Source organism: Glycine soja, chromosome 15, assembly GCF_004193775.1.
Source record: "Glycine soja cultivar W05 chromosome 15, ASM419377v2, whole genome shotgun sequence".
Classification (NCBI taxonomy): Eukaryota; Viridiplantae; Streptophyta; class Magnoliopsida; order Fabales; family Fabaceae; genus Glycine; species Glycine soja.
Genome location: NC_041016.1, coordinates 11,717,765 through 11,736,688, shown reverse-complemented (window position 1 = coordinate 11,736,688; position 18,924 = coordinate 11,717,765). Strand labels below are relative to the sequence as shown.

General features: G+C 28.1%; 1 protein-coding gene and 1 pseudogene across 1 annotated transcript; both read right to left on the bottom strand.

The window, feature by feature from the left end:
- Positions 1–6,510: 6,510 nt before the first annotated feature.
- LOC114386911 lies at positions 6,511–8,149 on the bottom strand (annotated as a pseudogene).
- A 3,854-nt stretch (positions 8,150–12,003) lies between these two features.
- On the bottom strand, positions 12,004–14,066 carry LOC114386375 (glucan endo-1,3-beta-glucosidase, basic isoform-like). The gene is made up of 2 exons (XM_028346376.1): positions 13,875–14,066; positions 12,004–13,186 (listed from the first exon to the last, which is right to left on the bottom strand). Exons 1-2 carry the CDS (start codon positions 13,963–13,965, stop codon positions 12,165–12,167), a joined length of 1,113 nt encoding a protein of 370 aa, XP_028202177.1. The 5' UTR covers positions 13,966–14,066; the 3' UTR covers positions 12,004–12,164.
- Between the last annotated feature and the right edge of the window lie 4,858 nt (positions 14,067–18,924).

The window sequence follows — 18,924 nt, the reverse complement described above, 5'->3', positions numbered from 1 at the left end:
AATCTATAAATTGACAATGGGTCTGTTTATATATTTTTTTCTACAATTATTTATAAAATAAAATTAGCTTATGGTTTAATTAATTTTTAAAATTTCTTTTTTTGGCAATTTTTTAAAATTCTCCCATATAATTTTTTAACTCATGCATAAATTAACTAATTAAATTTATGGAAAAATATTATTTTTTTTACAAATATTTATAGAGAATTGAAATTTATCCAAACTAACCCTTAATACATCTCTTTACATATTAATCAATTATATGTGGGATGATAATTAATTCAATCAATCCCAATTATATATTTCCTGTCATCACTTTCTTAAAAGTGAGATTAGTGCTGTTGTACTTTTACAACGTGCACAAGAGGAAAACTGTGTAATTAATCTCATGCAAGACTAGTTAGTTTAATGAAAATACAAAAACATCGCCTTAAGAAGCGATGATGATGTTATAAATAAATAATATAAATGGTATTACGCACGTACTTATCATGTACAGTGTACACCACAAAATAAATAAATACAATAAAATATTGATATTAATTATTAATCAACTAGTTTCTCAGTGCAACCATTTTTAAAATCCAATTGACTTTCCCAAATGATGCTAGTAGCTGTGCTAACTGCACGGTATGAGTGAACCTGAAGATTGAATTTGCGTAAGTACAAAAGATATAAAAAAAATATATAAATAACACACAAAGGTATATAAGATGTGTATCTTAATTATATACCTATGCAACATTTCCATCACCACCCGAGAAATGGTTATGAATATATGATAACCACTTTTATGTACCATTCCCAAGTCAAATCCAAAAGACTCAATTACAGTATATGACAAACACAGGAAGATATATGATTTTGGTCCAATAATTGAAAAAAGCTATAGATGAAAAGGTCACAGGTTAAAATATTTTTAACTAATATTTCTAATAAAATTAATAAATTAACATTTATAGATAAAAAAGTATATGAAAACATAATCTGTATAAGAGTATTCCTATAATCCCACACCCCACAGACAAAAAGATTTTTACATTTTTCACACAAACGCAGGAAGGTTACTCTTGATGTATCAGTATCTATGCAGATTACCTGTCTAATGACTCTAAGCCGAACTTTCTTTAGGCCTTGGTGAATGGGCATGAGCTCTACTGGTAAAATATCTGAATGTTCAATGTGGCCAGTGAAACCAGCTAGGAAATTTTTCCAGATGGGGTACTTTTATAAACTAGTTCTCCATCACGGGTAATTTTCAAACTATTTTCGCGAGGAGGTTATTTTCTACGTAAAATGCATGCATGTGACACGCAAACCGCCAATGAAACTGGCGAGTTTGGTGTTTTCGAAGGAACCGCCAGTGCCAATGGCAATATCGGCATGCAAGGGGAACCGCCAGTCAAACTGGCGAGTTCCAAGTTGCAGAAGCCATCAGGTGGTAGGCTCGCTTTTCAGTGATAGGGGCGCTTTATCAGAGATGGCAGACCAAAGGGAAGTTGCAACTGCCATTGGCGAGTTAAGGGCAAGTTGCAACTCCCATTGACGAGTTAGGGCAGAAGAAATAATCATTTCTGATGGCAATTTAGGGCCTTTATATACGCGAAAATTGTTTCAATGTTGTTGTGTGTTCACAAGTAGATTTGAGTTTTCAAAACTGTGAGTGTTTAGGGTTTAAATTTATCCGCATAAAGTTTCAAATTTGCTTTTTGAGGCTTCAATATCTGAATCAGGTTCGTAGTTTCCAAATTAATAATTTGTATTATAATTTTTTTAAGTAATTTTTTATAGCAGTTTGAATGTATAGTTTTTATTAATTTTTTAATTAAATTAGTTTTATATTTTATTTCGTAGTTTCCAGTAAAATAATTTGTATTATAATTTTTTTTAAGTAATTTTTTGTAGCAGTTTGAATGTATTGTTTTTATGAAATTTTTAATTAAATTAGTTTTATATTTTATATGGTTGTTTGTGTGTATAAAATAGAAGAAATTTGTCATCAAATTTTTAATTAAATTACTTCAGTGTTGGTGTGTGTTCAAAACTAGATTTAAGCTTTCAAAAATTGTGAGTGTTCTTGAGATTTAAATTTTTTTGCATAAGATTTGAAATTTGCTTCTTAAGGCTTAAATTTCTGAATGAGGTTCATAATTTTCAGTCAAATAATTTGTATTATAAAATATTTTTTAAGTAATTTTTTAGAGCAGTTTGAATTTATAGTTTTTAATAATTTTTTAATTAAATTAGTTTTATATTTTATATGCTTGTTTCTGTGTATAAAATAGAAGAAATTTATCATGATATTTATTTAAAGAAAATATTTGAGTTCCGAAAAAATTTGGTAAATATGAAATTTTTAGTATATTTTTAATTAGATTAGGTTGGTGTTGATACTTTGTTAGTGTGTTAAAAATTGATCAAGCGTGTATTGTCAAAAGTGTGTGAAAGTAAAAAAATTTGTAACATCATAATTATTTGAAGTATTTTGAGTGTGGAAATTTATTTTAATATAAAGTGTTGTATTTCAATGGAAGGGTATATGAAGATAATGATGGTGTAGTATTTGAAGACAGTAAAAAAGCGATTCAGATTAAACTTGGAATTAGTTTCAATGCTTTGAAGAAAAAAATTGAAGAAAGGTAAAGTTACAAAATAATAAAATTATTTCTGCTTATAGATTTTTAGTGTCAGAAAAATATATTGTCTTGCAAATTTGTGATGACGAAAACGTTGAATAATTAAACAATATATATATATATATATATATATATATATATATATATATATATATATATATATATATATATATATATATATATAATTAACAACGTATCATATTTTCCAATAAAAATTAAAAATAAGTAAACTAAATAATATTAACATTCTAACAAAATTATAAATTATATTACATAAAAAACATAAAATACTAACTAAAATACTGTACAAATAACAAAATTAAAAATTTAAATACATACAGAAATTTAAATAAATTACCAATTTTTTTTCCAATTAATAAAATTTAAATTAAATTACATATATTACACAAATAAATTAAAATAAATAAAAAAATACCATGGAAACAAAAATTTAAACAATATATATATATATATAATTAACAACATATATTCCAATAAAAAAATAAGTAAATAATATTAACATTATAACTAAATTATAAATTATATTACATAAAATACTAACTAAAATACTATACAAATAACAAAATTAAAAATTTAAATACATACAAATATTTAAATAAATTACCAATTTTTTTCCGATTAATAAAATTTAAATTAAATTACATATATTATACAAATAAATTAAAATAAATCCAAAAAATACTATGGAAACAAAAATTTAAAATATATATATATATATATATATATATATATAATTAACAACGTATCATATATTCCAATAAAAAAAATAAGTAAACTAAATAATATTAACATTTTAACTAAACCTAACATACCATATATATAACATAAATAATACCATACAAATCTAAAAAATCTGAACCAAATAATAATAACATACCAATTTAAAAAACTTCAACAAATTCATATTAACAAATTAACTACAACTAATATACGCTATAACACAAATAATTAGATACCAACTAAAATTATAACATACACATATAACACAAATCATTTTATTATTTTAAGGTACTACTTAAAATTTGAAATTATCACCTAAGCTAAACAAATGTAACATATGTATACTAACCAAAATCTACACATATATAAAACAAATAATACCATACTAATTTACAAAATCTAAACAAAATAATATTATCAAAAACTAACCGAAAGCACAATTAATACTAACTTAACATATGTATACTAACCTAACTAATATTCTTAAAATAATATTTATAAATCAACTAAAACTAACCTAACATAAACCTAACCTAACCTAAATAATATTAATATGTCAACTAAATTAATTTAACACATGTATATATAACACAAAAGTATAGGGCAAACAGGATTAAAAAAGATTAACTTACCCAAAGCGCGTATTAAGAATAGCAACCCAAAGCACGTATTAAGAATAACAACCACACAGTGTAGTGTAGGACAACGCAAGTAGGATTAAAAACTTCACCTAGAACACATAAAAAATTTCTCAATTAAAATTAATATATCAATTAAACTTAACTTAACATATATATAACACAAAAAAATTTAAAATTTTCAGTTAACAAAATACTTACCAAGAACACGTAGTAGCAAGAGAAGAAAGAATGCAATGGAAGCAGGAATCAAGAGAAGAAACGAATGCAGTGAAGGAGATACAAACAGAAGAAAGGAATGCATGCATATGGGAGCCTCGCGTTGCGCTTTATAAAAATTTTTGTGAACTTCAACTCGCCAATCAAACTGGCGAGTTCTTCCTGCAACCCGCCAGCACCAATGACGATTCTTGCATCCCTGCAACGTTCACTTGCACCCCTGTGACGTAGCCCTACAACGTAGCCTGGCCCTCTGCCTTCTCCTGCCACGAACTCGCCAGTCTGACTGGCGGTTCCCCCATGCATGGCGAAATCGCCAATGGGGATGGCAGCTTCTTCACTGTCAGTGAACTCGCCAGTTTGACTGGCGGTTTGCTTTGGGCTTGCATGTAATTTACGTGCAAAACAGCCCCCTGGCGGAAAATGTTTGCAAATAACCCCATATGGGGAAAAAGTTTTTAAAAGTGCCCCAAAGGGGGCAATTTGTCGAAACCAACTATCCAATCTCCATATGAACTTTGAAAAACCCTAAACCCAATCTTCTAGGGTTACTAAGGCTCTACTTCCATCAACGTTCAAAATCACGGTGCCATTTCTCAGATGATTAATCCTATGAACCCCCTTCTCGGTTAGATCGAGGATTGATGTATTGAGAATGGAAGCAACTATAGGGACATTCAAAATCTTATCGTGTTGAATGTTTAAATTATAAGACTTAATTCTTAAATCTGTTTTCTTATTTTGTTTATTATAGTATATCGTATTTTTGTTTTTTAATTCATGTCTGAGTATTTTTATATTTTAAAATACATTAAAGTAATAACTTAAAAAATTGATTAAGAAAAAACTATAACCATAATTCTTAAAGTAAAGAAGATACTTTTTTATCACTACAAGGGTTCATTTAAATATTTGATATAAAATATAGTATTAATATAAGTTTTATACAAAAATAGTTTAAAATTCAAATTTTCTTCCTTTTTAATTTATTATATTTTTATAATTATATATATATATATATATATATTATATTTTCAAATATAACATATAATATTAAATTCAATTTTCACATAAATTTGAATATGTATATTTATATAAGTTTTATTTTTATTTTATATATTATATTTACCTTTTAAAATAATGCTTGTGATTTAATGATAATATTTTTTATCTATATTAAAATATTCATGTTATTTATTATATAGATAAAAAATAATTTTAATAAATTACATACATAAATATTTTAAAAGATAATATTATAAAAATGGAATAAATTAAAAAGGAATAAAATTTGAATTTTGAACTATTTTCATATAAAACTTATATTAATATTATATTTTGCACAAAATATTCAAATAAATACTTGAGCGTAGTGATACAAAAAAGTGTGTTTCTTACTCTAAAGATCATTTTCTAGTCATTTCTTAAGTATTTTTTTAAATTTTTATTTTTTAATAAAATATTGATCAACTTTTTAGTTTAGTTAACGTTTAAAATTTAACGGTCAACAAATAATCAATGGTTAAAATCAGAATATTAAGATAGTATATTTTGAAATATAAGAAGACTCAAATAATTAATGAATTAAAAAATAAGAAAACTAATTTAATGTAATAGATAAAATTGTAAACATAGTTAAACTACCTTGTACCATAAGTTTTTATATGGCAAGATGCTAAAAAGGCATAAACACTTTTATGATTGAAATACTTAATGGGCTATGCTAACCACTTTGATCCTCCAATAATTTATGCCCAAAAGAATAACAAGTCATTAATTTATTCTTTCAAGTAAATGTTTAATGAGTATTTTAAAGATGCTGGTCAACGAATAAAAACTGTTTTTTTAATAATTTTTTGAGAACAAAAACTTTTTTTTAATTAAAAAGTGTTTCTAATGTATTTTTAACAGAATTTTGGTACTTTTTAACCGGTACCTAAAAATTTTGATTAACAAGATCCATACTATCTTATTAACTCCGATTATACTTTTAAATTATTATGCGTCATATTTTATTAATAATTTCATTATTTTTAATTGTATTTCATTGAAAAATTATACGATCAGCTTAAAAGAAATAAATTTATAGGGTTTATTATAGTTTGAAGATTATAAATAATAATGGATAATGCAATAAAATTTAGATAATTAAGATAAATAGAGGAGAGTGCCTCATATTATATAATTTCATCTTAAACAACTTTCTAATGCTTTTTTTTTTCATCAAAAGGATGGATAAATATTTCAAACAAATAACATATATATCCTCTCATTTTGTGGGTGGAATAACAAAGACTTTGAGGGGTAGAATTACATTGAAGGCATCCATAACAACTTCCTTCTTCCTTTACCCACTAATTAAATCCAAATGGATACTTCTTTGTTTTGTTAGGAAAAAGTAGTCCAAAATGTTTCTGTATCTCAGGAGTCTTTAGATTTTCATCGAACATGACAAATATATAAATCTTTGTGGGCTTTGAAGGCCTTCTTGAATTACCTCTTTTAGCATGAAGAATCAGATTTTTCAGATAGACGCGCGTGTTGTCATAAGTGGCAGCAAACCCTCCATCTGAGGGTCATCCACTCTCGGATACAACTACCTCCACATAACCAATCCCTGTGTTATCAATTGCAACAAGCACTGCATCCAACGTAGCATCAAACAAATTTTGGTACCCATATTGACCATCCCAAACCACAACATTTGTTGAAAAGAGCATAGGAAACTGATATGTCAATAGAGTTATTAGCGTAACTAAAATAAGGTAACACATTGGCTAGTAAAGGTGCATTTGCATATACCAAGTACCCAATTATGGGGTCTATGTATGACCTCACATCAGGCTTGAAGTAGTTTTGTGATGGGGTATAGGAGTTTCCTAATAGGTCCATGCTAATAGCTGTTGTAACCTTGATTAGATCATGAAGGCCTTGAGCCCTTATAGCTTGGTATGTGTTTTGGATTGCAGGTAGAACATATTGGGCAAACTGAGAAGAACTTCCAACAGGATCAATTTCATTGCCAACTACCACGTACTTGATTTTGACACTAGGCCAAAAGTTCAACACGTTACTTTGCACCCATTGTTGAGCAATGGAGGCATTGGTGGCAAGGCCTTGAAGGTCTTGCTGGAGCACCCCAAGAGTAAGCTCAATGCCCGAATTTCTAAGTGCTTGTAAAGCAGCTTGATATATATATCGGGATTATAGATTCTCATTCTCATTATGTTGTTTGATTTGTATAGACTTACGTACAACTTCGTTTGCCGGTGGTAGATTGTCGCCAATCATGCCATAACACACCCCAATTTGAGCATCTAATAGCCAAAAAAAAAAAAAAAATCTATGAATTGAAATTAAACTATTGCTAGCATATGTTATAATTAAGGCATATTAAGCAATATAAGTAATGAATCTCTTCAATGGAAAAAGAACTTGACACAGTCATGATCTCACCATTTATTTTTTCAAACCTCAACTTTAAAACAAGAAAATACTGTATTGTGGTAAAAATTATTGATGAGCGAAAATCACATGCAGTACTGGTAAAATAACTTCAGAAGATATATTCTCAGTAATATATACTTGTGGTGAAGTTGATGGGTAACACTAAATAAATGTGGTGAAGCTTATTTTAAAGAAATGATTAACAATTTATTTTTGTTATCTTATCCTAAAAGATCTTTTCAGAAAAGTGACCATTTGAAAAATGTAATTCCTGAACGGTCACTAATTAAGATTGAAAATGGTATTTTATATATTATATACCGATCTACCAACGAACTTATCAATGGAATGGACACACAAGTAACAAAGAGACCGACCTGCAGTGCTAAGGTTTATTGTGAATAGCTCCAGAAGAAGCAGGAGAGTAGGCAACGAGAACCACTTGGTTCTGGCGAAGAGAGAAGCCATGGTGCAAAAAGTAACACACCACAATGCAAAACAATTCAGCCGAAAAGGCACCGAATTGATGATCACACTCCATTCTTGCACTCCCCTTATATAGTGTATACAGCTCCTTGACCATGCATATCTTACAAGCAATTTGAATTATAATAATCTAAATATTAATAATATCCTGACGCCTATGTTTACGCACATAATATTAATCAATCCGTATCTTCTATTATCTGTTCACCATGAAAAGTTGGTCTTGTGTCATTTTTCTCTTTTAATTTTCTTTTATCACTTTATTGATATCAAACATCTATTAATTTTATTGATTATTAATCTTCGTTAAAAAATCTTTTAATTTTGATTTAAAAGAATTGTCAAATAGAAAAAAGAAAACATATATAGGAAAAAAAAAATTCTTTTCAAAGCAGGAGAACTATAAAATGGCGTATAAATTAAATTAATTATCATGAGTACCAAACTATGATTAAACCTATTAAAAATTGTATGAATATAACTAGTTTTTTTTTTTTTAAAAAAAAAAAATTCAGGTCGCAACACCGTGGTATCTTTGAACTATATGTAAGTAATTAACCTTTGAAAACCTTATAACATTCTTGAGAACAAAAACTCATTTTTCTTGGTGTTTGGTAGATTAATTTTTTATCTAATTTTTATTATCATTAGTTCAAAAATATAATTGGGTGTCATAGTTTTTATGTTAAAGAATTTAATAGGAAAAGTTTCATTCAGTAAAATTAAAACAAAGTCAATGTTTTGTCTCAAAAGAGAAGATAATAATTATTTTGGAAGGAACAAATTAAATCAAATTTAAAAAATAAACTATCAAAGTGAATATAAAAAAAATACAAAAAAGAAACTAATATTCTAACCTTAATATACTGATATTAGTGTTCAATGTTATAAATAAAAATACTAGTTAATTTATCTATTTTTATTTTTTTAAAAAGAAATTTTAAGTATCATGAATTTGAAAAAAACTAAGACACACACACAAAGCAAAAGACCATATTTCTATCCATGATTTTAACAACTAAAATATTTAATAATATCAAAACTGGTTTAAAGTATCAATTCAAGTGTTACAATTAAAATATTATATATATATATATATATATATATATATATATATATATATATATATATATATATATATATATATATATATATATATATATTAAAGCATGATAAAATCTTATAAAAATCACCGTTCACATGCATAAATAAATATAAGTATATAAAAATAGTATACCATTAAACAAAATTAGCACAACACACAATTGTAGAACAAAACATATAAACACATTACTAACAATGCATACATAACGAAATTACTAGCCACATAGAAAAATATAAATTTCTTTAGTTAAACTATATATTTAGTGAAAAAAGAGAAACATGTAAAAAATAAATAAATTTATTTGCAACAAATAATTATAATTTGATTTGTGTAGGAGTTAGTATTATATCAATTATTTTCATCAAACAAAAATTAAATTAATTTGGATGAAGAAACGAATAAAATAAAATATTTAGTTTGAAGAAAGAAATATATAAACAAAAATTAAAAATATGCCCATTTTATATTTTTTGTCCTAGTAGAATTCAGGTCTTTTCATAACGTTTTAGTCAAGTCAAGTCATTAATTAATGCAAGCAGCTGGAAGAGTGCCACAAGTTAGATGATCAATATATATGAACAATGTATGCTTAATATTGGCAGTAAGGGCTCCCATTTAAAGTTGAAACTAGGGGAAAACTTGTATAGTATGGCATGTACGTACTATATTGTTATACATCATGTACACCACAAAACTAATAAATAAAATAAGATATTGATATTAGTTTCCCATTGCAGCCATTTAAAAATGCAATTCATCACTTTACTAAATGAAGCTAGTGGCTGCTGCATGCACAGCAGTGAATTTGAAGAATTGAACATGTTCGTAACAGAACTAATAAAATGCACGCATAAACAAATTAAAAGGTATCCTTCGATCGAGTGATACGATATTAATTACTTTGTAGAATGATTGTACCAAAAAAAATAATTCGTTGAATGAGAAAGACTAGCAATTAATGGAAAGCAGCCATTAACAATGATTAAAATTGCCCCCTCCAGACGTAAGTCACGGTCTGTTTCCACCTCGTACGCAATTAGGTTTCGTAGAGAAGAGTAACAACATTTTCATGTGTTCTCCATTGCTTACGTTCTCCACTTCTATCTCCATTCACATGTTCTATTTGTTTATCCATTCACACAAGGAATCAATCTAGCTAGAGTACACGCCCCATCACATGGTGCAAGGACTGAAATTAGAGTGAGGATGCAACTTTCACGCTCATCGACGTGCATGAATGCACATGCAATGCAAGAACCACATCGACACACTCAAGAAGTATAGGGTTTCTGATTCTCACGGTGGTTACCACATTCTCTGATCGTTCTTTCCCCGCCTCGACGCTCTCCTCATCAATACTGCTAGTAATTGGATCAGAAACAGTATTTTTTACTAGATCGAGTTTCTTATTGGATCGGAAATACTAATTATTGCCATTACTTGGAATCAAACTCGCTATCAATGAAGGTTCCTAGTTAAAGCTTAGCACTGCACTATATCATAATTGTTTAATATTATTTACACTGGTTCATGTGGTTGAATCATTGATTTTGTGCTTGCTTCGACCAACAAAGCATTACATTTACCTAGTACCTTCACTCACTCAATTTGTATTTACTTTCTTGTGATAATAACAAGTGCAATACTTAGTAAATTTACTTTCTTGTACCAAAAACCCACATAAGTCCTTTTGTATGAAGTTTGTGGTGTTTTTTAATTTGTTGAAAAAAATTGAATCTCTATTTCGCACTTTCTCAATACAGTAATACCTCGTTGCTCATATTCAGTTCGAGATTATTGCATGGATTAATAGGTAGAGATAGATTATGCGATACGTATGCAACATTGCACACAATAAAGAATAATTAATTATTTAATGCTATCTAATTAAGATTAACAATTACTCTGAATGTTGTCATCGTGCTCAGAGGGGAAAAAAGAGATCCACGGTGAAAATGGACTCTATTTGGAGAGTTCGGACATACGGATTTGGGCTTGGGAGAACAGAAAATGTTTTGGGCTTTGGCCTGTTGTTAGAAAAAGGGCCGAGGAGGAATCCTATGTAGAGACTGTAGGATACAACTATAAGGATTCAATAAATCTCACCGTAAATAAAACTGGTTCACCGAAGCCATCACCATATCACGGATTCTTTCTGGGTTTTTATGAAAAGTTTTCTCACTTTATCCTTTCTCTTTTTGTGGTGTTAAGTCCAACCATGCTCCATCTTGAATATTGCCTTCTGAACTCCCACAATTGTTTCCTGCTGCCTCCCATAAGTCCAATCTTTTTCTATCCGGTGCACACTATACAACAGGCCGAAGCCCAAAACATTTTCTGTTCTCCCAAGCCCAAATCCATATGTCCAAACTCTCCAAATACACTTTTAACGATACCGGTTATAAAATAGAAAAATATTTTTTTTATTACATTAAAAAGTGTTATTAATATATTTTTACTATGATTTCAATTCGGCTCCAACACTATTAATAATAAAAAAAAAATATTTTTTAATTTTTTAACCGGTCTCCTAGAAACACTTATTAACAAGACTCATACTTTTTTATTAGATTAGGTTATTGATAGTTTTTAATTGTTGTGTCATATTTTATTAATAATTTAATTAATTAAAATTTATTTGATCAACAACTCAAAAGGAGTAATTTGTATGATATAGTATAATTTTGAGATTATGATTAAAAATCAACAATGAAATAAAATTTAGATAAAATAGGAGAGAATGTCTCATATTATATAGCTTCATCTTTATCAACTTTTCACAAATTTTATTCATCCAAGACTGAAGGATATATACATATTTCACACAAACAACATATTCTCTCTTATTTTATGGGTGGAATAACAGAGATTTTGAGGAGTAGGATTCCAACCTTACACATCACTCTTAATGGAAGTTGTTGCATTGAAGTCGTCAATAACAACTTTCCCTAGCCTCTTTCCTCCAAACCCAAATGGGTATTTTTTTTGTTTGTTGGGATTGAAGAGCCCAAAATGTTTCTCTATCTCTGGATTTTTTTGATTTTCATCGAACATGGCAAATATATAAGTCTCAGTGGGCTTCGAAGGCCTTCTTGGGCTTCCTCTATTAGCACGACGAACCAAATTGTCTAAGTACACGCGTGCGTTGTCATAAGTGGCAGCAAATCCTCCATCTGATGGCCACCCACTCTCGGATACAACAACCTCCACATAACCAATCTTAGTGTTATCAATGGCTGCATGTACTGAATCCAACATAGCATCAAACAAATTTTGGTACCCATATTGACCATCCCATACCACAACATTTGGTGCTGTGAAAAGAGCATAGGGAAGTGATATGTCACGGGGGTTACCAGTGTAACTAAAATAAGGGTACACATTGACTAGTAATGGTGCATTTGCATATACCAAGTACCCAATTATGGGATCTAGGTATGATCTCACATCACCCCTGAAGGAACCTTGCGATGGAGGGAAAGAGTTTCCTATTAGGGTCATGTCAATAGATGTTGAAACCTTGATTTGATCATGAAGGCCTTGAGCTCTTATTGCTTGGTATACATTTTGGATGGCAGGTAGAACATATTGGGCTACCGAAGAAGAGCCTCCAACGGGACTCACTTCATTTCCAACTGCCACGTACTTGATTTTGACACTAGGCCAAAAGTTCAACACGTTTTTTTGCACCCATTGACGAGAAGTGTCAGGATTGGTGGCAAGGCCTTGAAGGTCAGAGTTTGGCACCCCAAGAATGAGTTCAATGCCAGAATTTCTAAGTGCTTCTAGAGCAGCTTGATTAGGATCATAGAGTCTCATTCTCTTTATGTTATTTGATCTATAAAGACCTATAACATCGTTTGCTGACGGTAGATTGTTGCCCAGCATGCCATAACACACACCAATTTGAGCATCTGCTAGGAAAAAAAAAAGAAATTATGTTTATGAAGTTAAAAAACTACAAGCGTGTGTTATATTTAAGGCATATCACATACATATGGAGAATTGGTAGATAACACTAAATAAATATGGTGAAACTTATTCTAAACCAATGATTAATTTTTTTTTGTTAGCTTGAATTTTAAAATTAGAACTATCAAAACGGATTAGACTAGATCAAGATGTGAAATGCGAGCCAAGACGGGCTAGTACCCAAATCTCTCACGGGCCACACTTTTGTTGCCTTGCTTGAACCAAATTGACCCTTTTATTTTTTTAACTTAAATTTTATTTAAATTTTACAAAGAAAAATAATAAAATGACACCAAGCAGCCAAATAGGTCTAGTAGTTTTTGAGCCTCAATTTTTTAGGTTCAGTCTGACCTATCTAGCCTAACCAAATTAACCTGATATGCTTTGAGCTTATTATATAAATGCTCGACCCCACTCGATGGTTTGTAGACGAGCAAAGTCAATTTCAACAACTCTACAGAAAAGTGATCATTTGAAGAAGAAAAAAAATCTTGAACGTCCAGATTGAAAATGGTATTTTATTTTTATGGACATGAAATATGTTGTAATATTAATATCTACCATCGAACTTATGATCAATGGCGATAATAAAGGAGGGAATGGATGCAAAAGTATCCAAGAGAGACCCACCTGCCATGCGAAGGTTTCCTGTCAATAGTTCCAGAAGAAGCAGGAGAGTAGCCAATGAGAACCTCTGGTTTCTAGCGAAGAGAGAAGGCATGGTGCAAAATGTAATAATACACCACAAAACAAACAAGTGAAGGATTAGCCCTCTATTAGGCTTGATGATCGATCACACTTCATTGCTGCAGTCCCCTTGTAGACGGCGTATATATACACCTCCTTGACCATTTCTTTACAAGAAATTTGAATTATAATATACATGATGTCTATGTTTACCTACTTAATAATCATTCCTTATTTTCTACTAACACTGTTTTTTTTCAGATTTCGCTTTTCTATAATAGAGACTTCTATTATAGAAATTTCGATTGTAAAATACAATAAAATTACATTCACTACTAAACATAAAATAAATATTTAAATAGTTAGATAATTTGAAACAAAATCAATTTAAATATGGAAAAGGTATTTTAGGGGGGATTTTTTGTGTTTACCTAGAATTCAATTCCTATTCCTTCTTGTTTGTGTCAAAATAGAAATATTCTAAAAATATCAATAAAATAATTTTTTTAACCCCTTCCTGAAAAGTCTAGGTCTTGCCATTCTTCTCTTCTAATTTAGATTTGAAAGAACTGTTGATAGCTTTGAAAAATAGAGCATATCTTGTCTTGCAATTAAAAATCGTATGTATATAACTAGTCATCCATGTTGCAACACCATGGCATCTTCGACTTTTATCTAAGTACTTAACCTTGGTAAAAAAAAAAAAAAACTGTATTAAGTTGTTCAAGCGATACATAAGATTGTTAACTACGAAGTGTACATATATTTACTAAATTATTATAATGAATATAAATATATATAAAAAAATTCAACTTTCAATAATATATATAAAAATAATCAAATTATACTGATGTAATTTTGACAACTGTTACATAATTTTTATAACTTGATATAGAATGTCATCTTTATTGATCCAATTGTTAAATTATATCTACATATTACCAAGATTATTTGTGTTAAGTTTTGCTAAAATTAAATAATAAAAAATTAATCAAATGATCTACGCTTTAGTATATTTTAAAATATTTATATGAATGAGATAACAAATGATTTTAGATTAATATGAAATTTGGCACATGTAATCTATGTGAAAAGAATTTTTGAATCAATGGTAGATTTAAAAAAAAAATTATCATATCAAAAATCATAGAATAATATGATAATTGTCAAAATTATAATTGTGTACACACATATATGATCATTAACATGATTTAATGATTTATTTAGATGTACGTTTGACTCTTTATAGACACTATATACATATATCCCATTATCAAAAAATTCATATATTTATATATTATAACAACATTATTTATGTCACAATATTCCTTACGGAATTGATCTTACTTTTTTTAAAAACTTTGATTGATATCTCACACTAGGGTATAATGACTAATTTCTTAAAATATTAACATCTTTTAAGGAGTTAATCTAGCTCTTACAATATATTTATGTCTTTTCAAAGGCATGACCCAGGAATTAAAACCTTTGATTGCATATTAATTTAAGAGAGGGAGTTATCTATTAATTATATTATATCATATTAGTCATTTTTTAATAAATATTAGTCATTTTTATTATTATCTATTTGTATCGAACATATCAGGTTTTTTATCTATGATTTTAACTTGTATAATGATTTAAATATCATTTGAGTTAATTAAAATTAATACATGTATTATCAAACACTATAATGTTCTATACCGTATTCTCAATTATTAAAACATGTGTAAAGAAATAGAGTTTGAAATATTAATTGGTAAAAGTATTAACGCAAGGCTGATTTTATTTTCTTTAAAAATATATTTTTTAAACTTTTAGTCCAATCTTAATAAACTGAAAACGACAAAAAAATGTCAATTGAAGAAAATGAAAAATAAGATATAGCTTATCAATGATGAAAAATAATGTACACGTATTGTAAGAATAGTCAAGTTATTGTAATGCATGCACACATGGAAGAGTGCCACCAACTAGATGATCAATTTGTATTGTGTACAACGTATGCCTAATATAATTTCAACATAATTTAAAGCGTTATCCCATCAACTACTTGGCATAAGGGCCCACGTTACGTACTAAGAATCAGTCTATGGTGTTTTTTTTCGTTCTTTCTTTTAAATATTTCCTTTAATACATGTTCAACTTGATGGCATGTCGTCCTATAGTGTTGTATATATAAACGATAAATGATAGTATTACATATCATGTACCCCACAAAATAAAATAAAAAATTGATATTAGTAATGAACTAGTTTCTCAGTGCAGCCATTAAAAATGCAACTGGTTTTTCTAAATTATGCCAGGGGCTGCTGTCAGCTATGAACGGACTTGTGAAGAATTGAACCATATTCGTAACAGAAACTAATAAGCACAAAAAGATATAAGAAAATGATTATAGCGTAATGACATAAATCAATCATCATTAATTTGTACACAGCCTAAAGTAATCGTTGGTGTTTTTCTACTACTACATATATATTAGTCGTTGAAGGTGATATGAATTGTTGCCAACCTAGTGGGGTACATCATCACCGGTGTTTAAACGTTGTGTTTAAGCTTCATGCTTTAAAAGTTAAGGTCTTGTGGATTTTAGGATGGTAACTATATAGTCTACATTTATTTTCTTGTGGGACTCTAGTAATTAATAGGCGTCATTATGTTCAGCAAATTGAAATCGCCCTTTTTAATGGCTTAATTTATATTTGAGGGCGTGGCTAATTGAATTAATCCACTAACTGTATACCCATGCATGAATGCTTCCGATATGTAAGTCTGTTTAGTTTTAGCTTCCCTTAATTTCATTAAAAATAATTTATAATATGAGTATTATTCCCAGTAAGTTATATAAAGTGTCATTACTTTCATTCTCTCAATTAGAGATTTATAATATTTTGTATTTTAATTCTTTCTTTTGGATATGCATTTACATATTATTTAATTTATATAATTATTTAGTCAAAGAAATTTCTCAATCTCACCCATTTCAAACTATTTTTCTTTTGATTTTATCTATATACAGATATGGAAGGAAGGGGGGCAGGGCTCTATCCCCCTTCCTCAGCCCTTTCTTAATCTTAAAAAATAAACAAATAATTAAATTTGTCCTCTCAAAATTATCATGCGACAATAAATTAATTTATGAAAGATAAAAATACAAATTTAATATTGAATATGATAAAATTTCAACAATTTAATCATGTCATTAAATTTGTGAGATCATATATATTGTTATTAAGTTGTAATATTTAAGAATCAATTTAACAATAAGTTGAATTTTTAAGTACTAATTTAATATTAAATTGTAAAGTTTAGAAATCAATTTGTCATTAAATTTTCTATAGGATTATTTTGTTATATTTTTTGTACATTCAAGAATAACTAAATTTAAAATTTTCATCTTCTAGAAACTAATTTTTTAGTGTCTAATACTTTGAAGGACGAATTTGGCTATTTATCATTCTTTATATATATAAGAAGAAAAAGTAAAAAATTTAATTAAAGAAATATTAATAGGATAAAATAATAAGAAAATACTTGTTGATTTGATAATTTTTTAACTTGTAATATATCTTATTTCTAATTTTATATATAAAATTAATAGTAAATAGTTTTTGTGAATTTATTATTTATTAAAATTTTAATATTTAAATAGCTATGCGAAAAAAATAAAATTCAGCTCCCCCTTTGATGCATCTCTAAATCTACCCTGCCTATATACTTGATTTTTTTTAACCATCTATCCATTTCAATTTATTCTCTTTCATCTACATTTTAATTTAAATTAAATTTCAATAATTCTTAAATAAATTATTAAATAGTTAAAAAAATAAACTTATTAACAAAATTTAAATTATTCACTGTAAATCCAAAATATGATTTATATATTTATTCATTACCAATTTTAATTATAATATTAATTAAAAATTATTTAACTATTCTTTAAATATTAATTCTATAAATAAAAACTCATCATTTATAATATACAAACAAAGATAGTAGTTAAGGAGACATTAGTTTCGAGTTATAAAATTGTATTTCCAAAAATCGTATTCCTAGAAATATTATGTTTGGGATATTATTTTCATAAATATGTATTTGGTTGTCATAAGGAATTTTAGAAGAAAAAAAACAAAATTTATTTAACTAAAAAATTTGATAAAAAATAAATGTGAAATAAGAAATGTGAAGAAAAGAGTGAAAATAGTTAGTTATTGTAGAAAATATAATTCTTATTCCCATAGAAATGAAAGATTTCAACCTCTCATCATGGAGATACGAAATAACGTAAATATGTGTAAATAACGTAAGTAAATATGTGCATTTTATATTCTTGAAAATCATTCTTAAAAATAATTTTACAAAACTTATAACAAACATGACAGTATTTCCAAGTTCACATTTCCAAAAACCTTTCCTGATTACTTGAATCAAATACTTTCTAACACATATAAAAATTGCCTCCACGACTTAAAATTTCTATATCCTTCATTGACTATTAGGCCTTGCCAATGAAAACTACACACTTTCGGTTGCTGTTGCATGATTCAATGTATTGTTATCTAGCATGATCAATCCACATTATCAAAGACTTTATCTAATTGCATGTTGCATATATCCCCTTGTACAAAAAAAGACAAAACAAAACAAAGAAAAAGTCAAAACCCCTCACTTCATCATATCTTGGAAACTGACCACATCTCACGGAAGTTCTTTCAATAGAGCAATAACGTAGACTTATTTTGGTTGCTTAAACGACCGAGGGGATAGGCATCAAGCTGGCAGCATGGCCCTGGTATGATGATATCAGCTACACTAGTACTAATCAAGTTGCAAACCTCCCTCACCAAATTACGAACCTTATTCTTGTATTCTTCCACATCTCCAATCTCCGTATTATATCCTATACCTCCTCTTATGTCATATTGGCTTCACAAGTGAGTAGTATACACAACATGTATTTAATATTAACCGTGCATCAGGGCATGCTTAA

Coding starts and splice junctions, on each gene's coding strand:
- LOC114386375 (XM_028346376.1), bottom strand. CDS start 13,965: ATGCCTTCTCTCTTCGCTAGAAACCAGAGGTTCTCATTGGCTACTCTC. Junction 13,187..13,874: donor AGGAAACCTTCGCATGGCAG/GTGGGTCTCTCT, acceptor TTTTCCTAGCAG/ATGCTCAAATTGGTGTGTGT.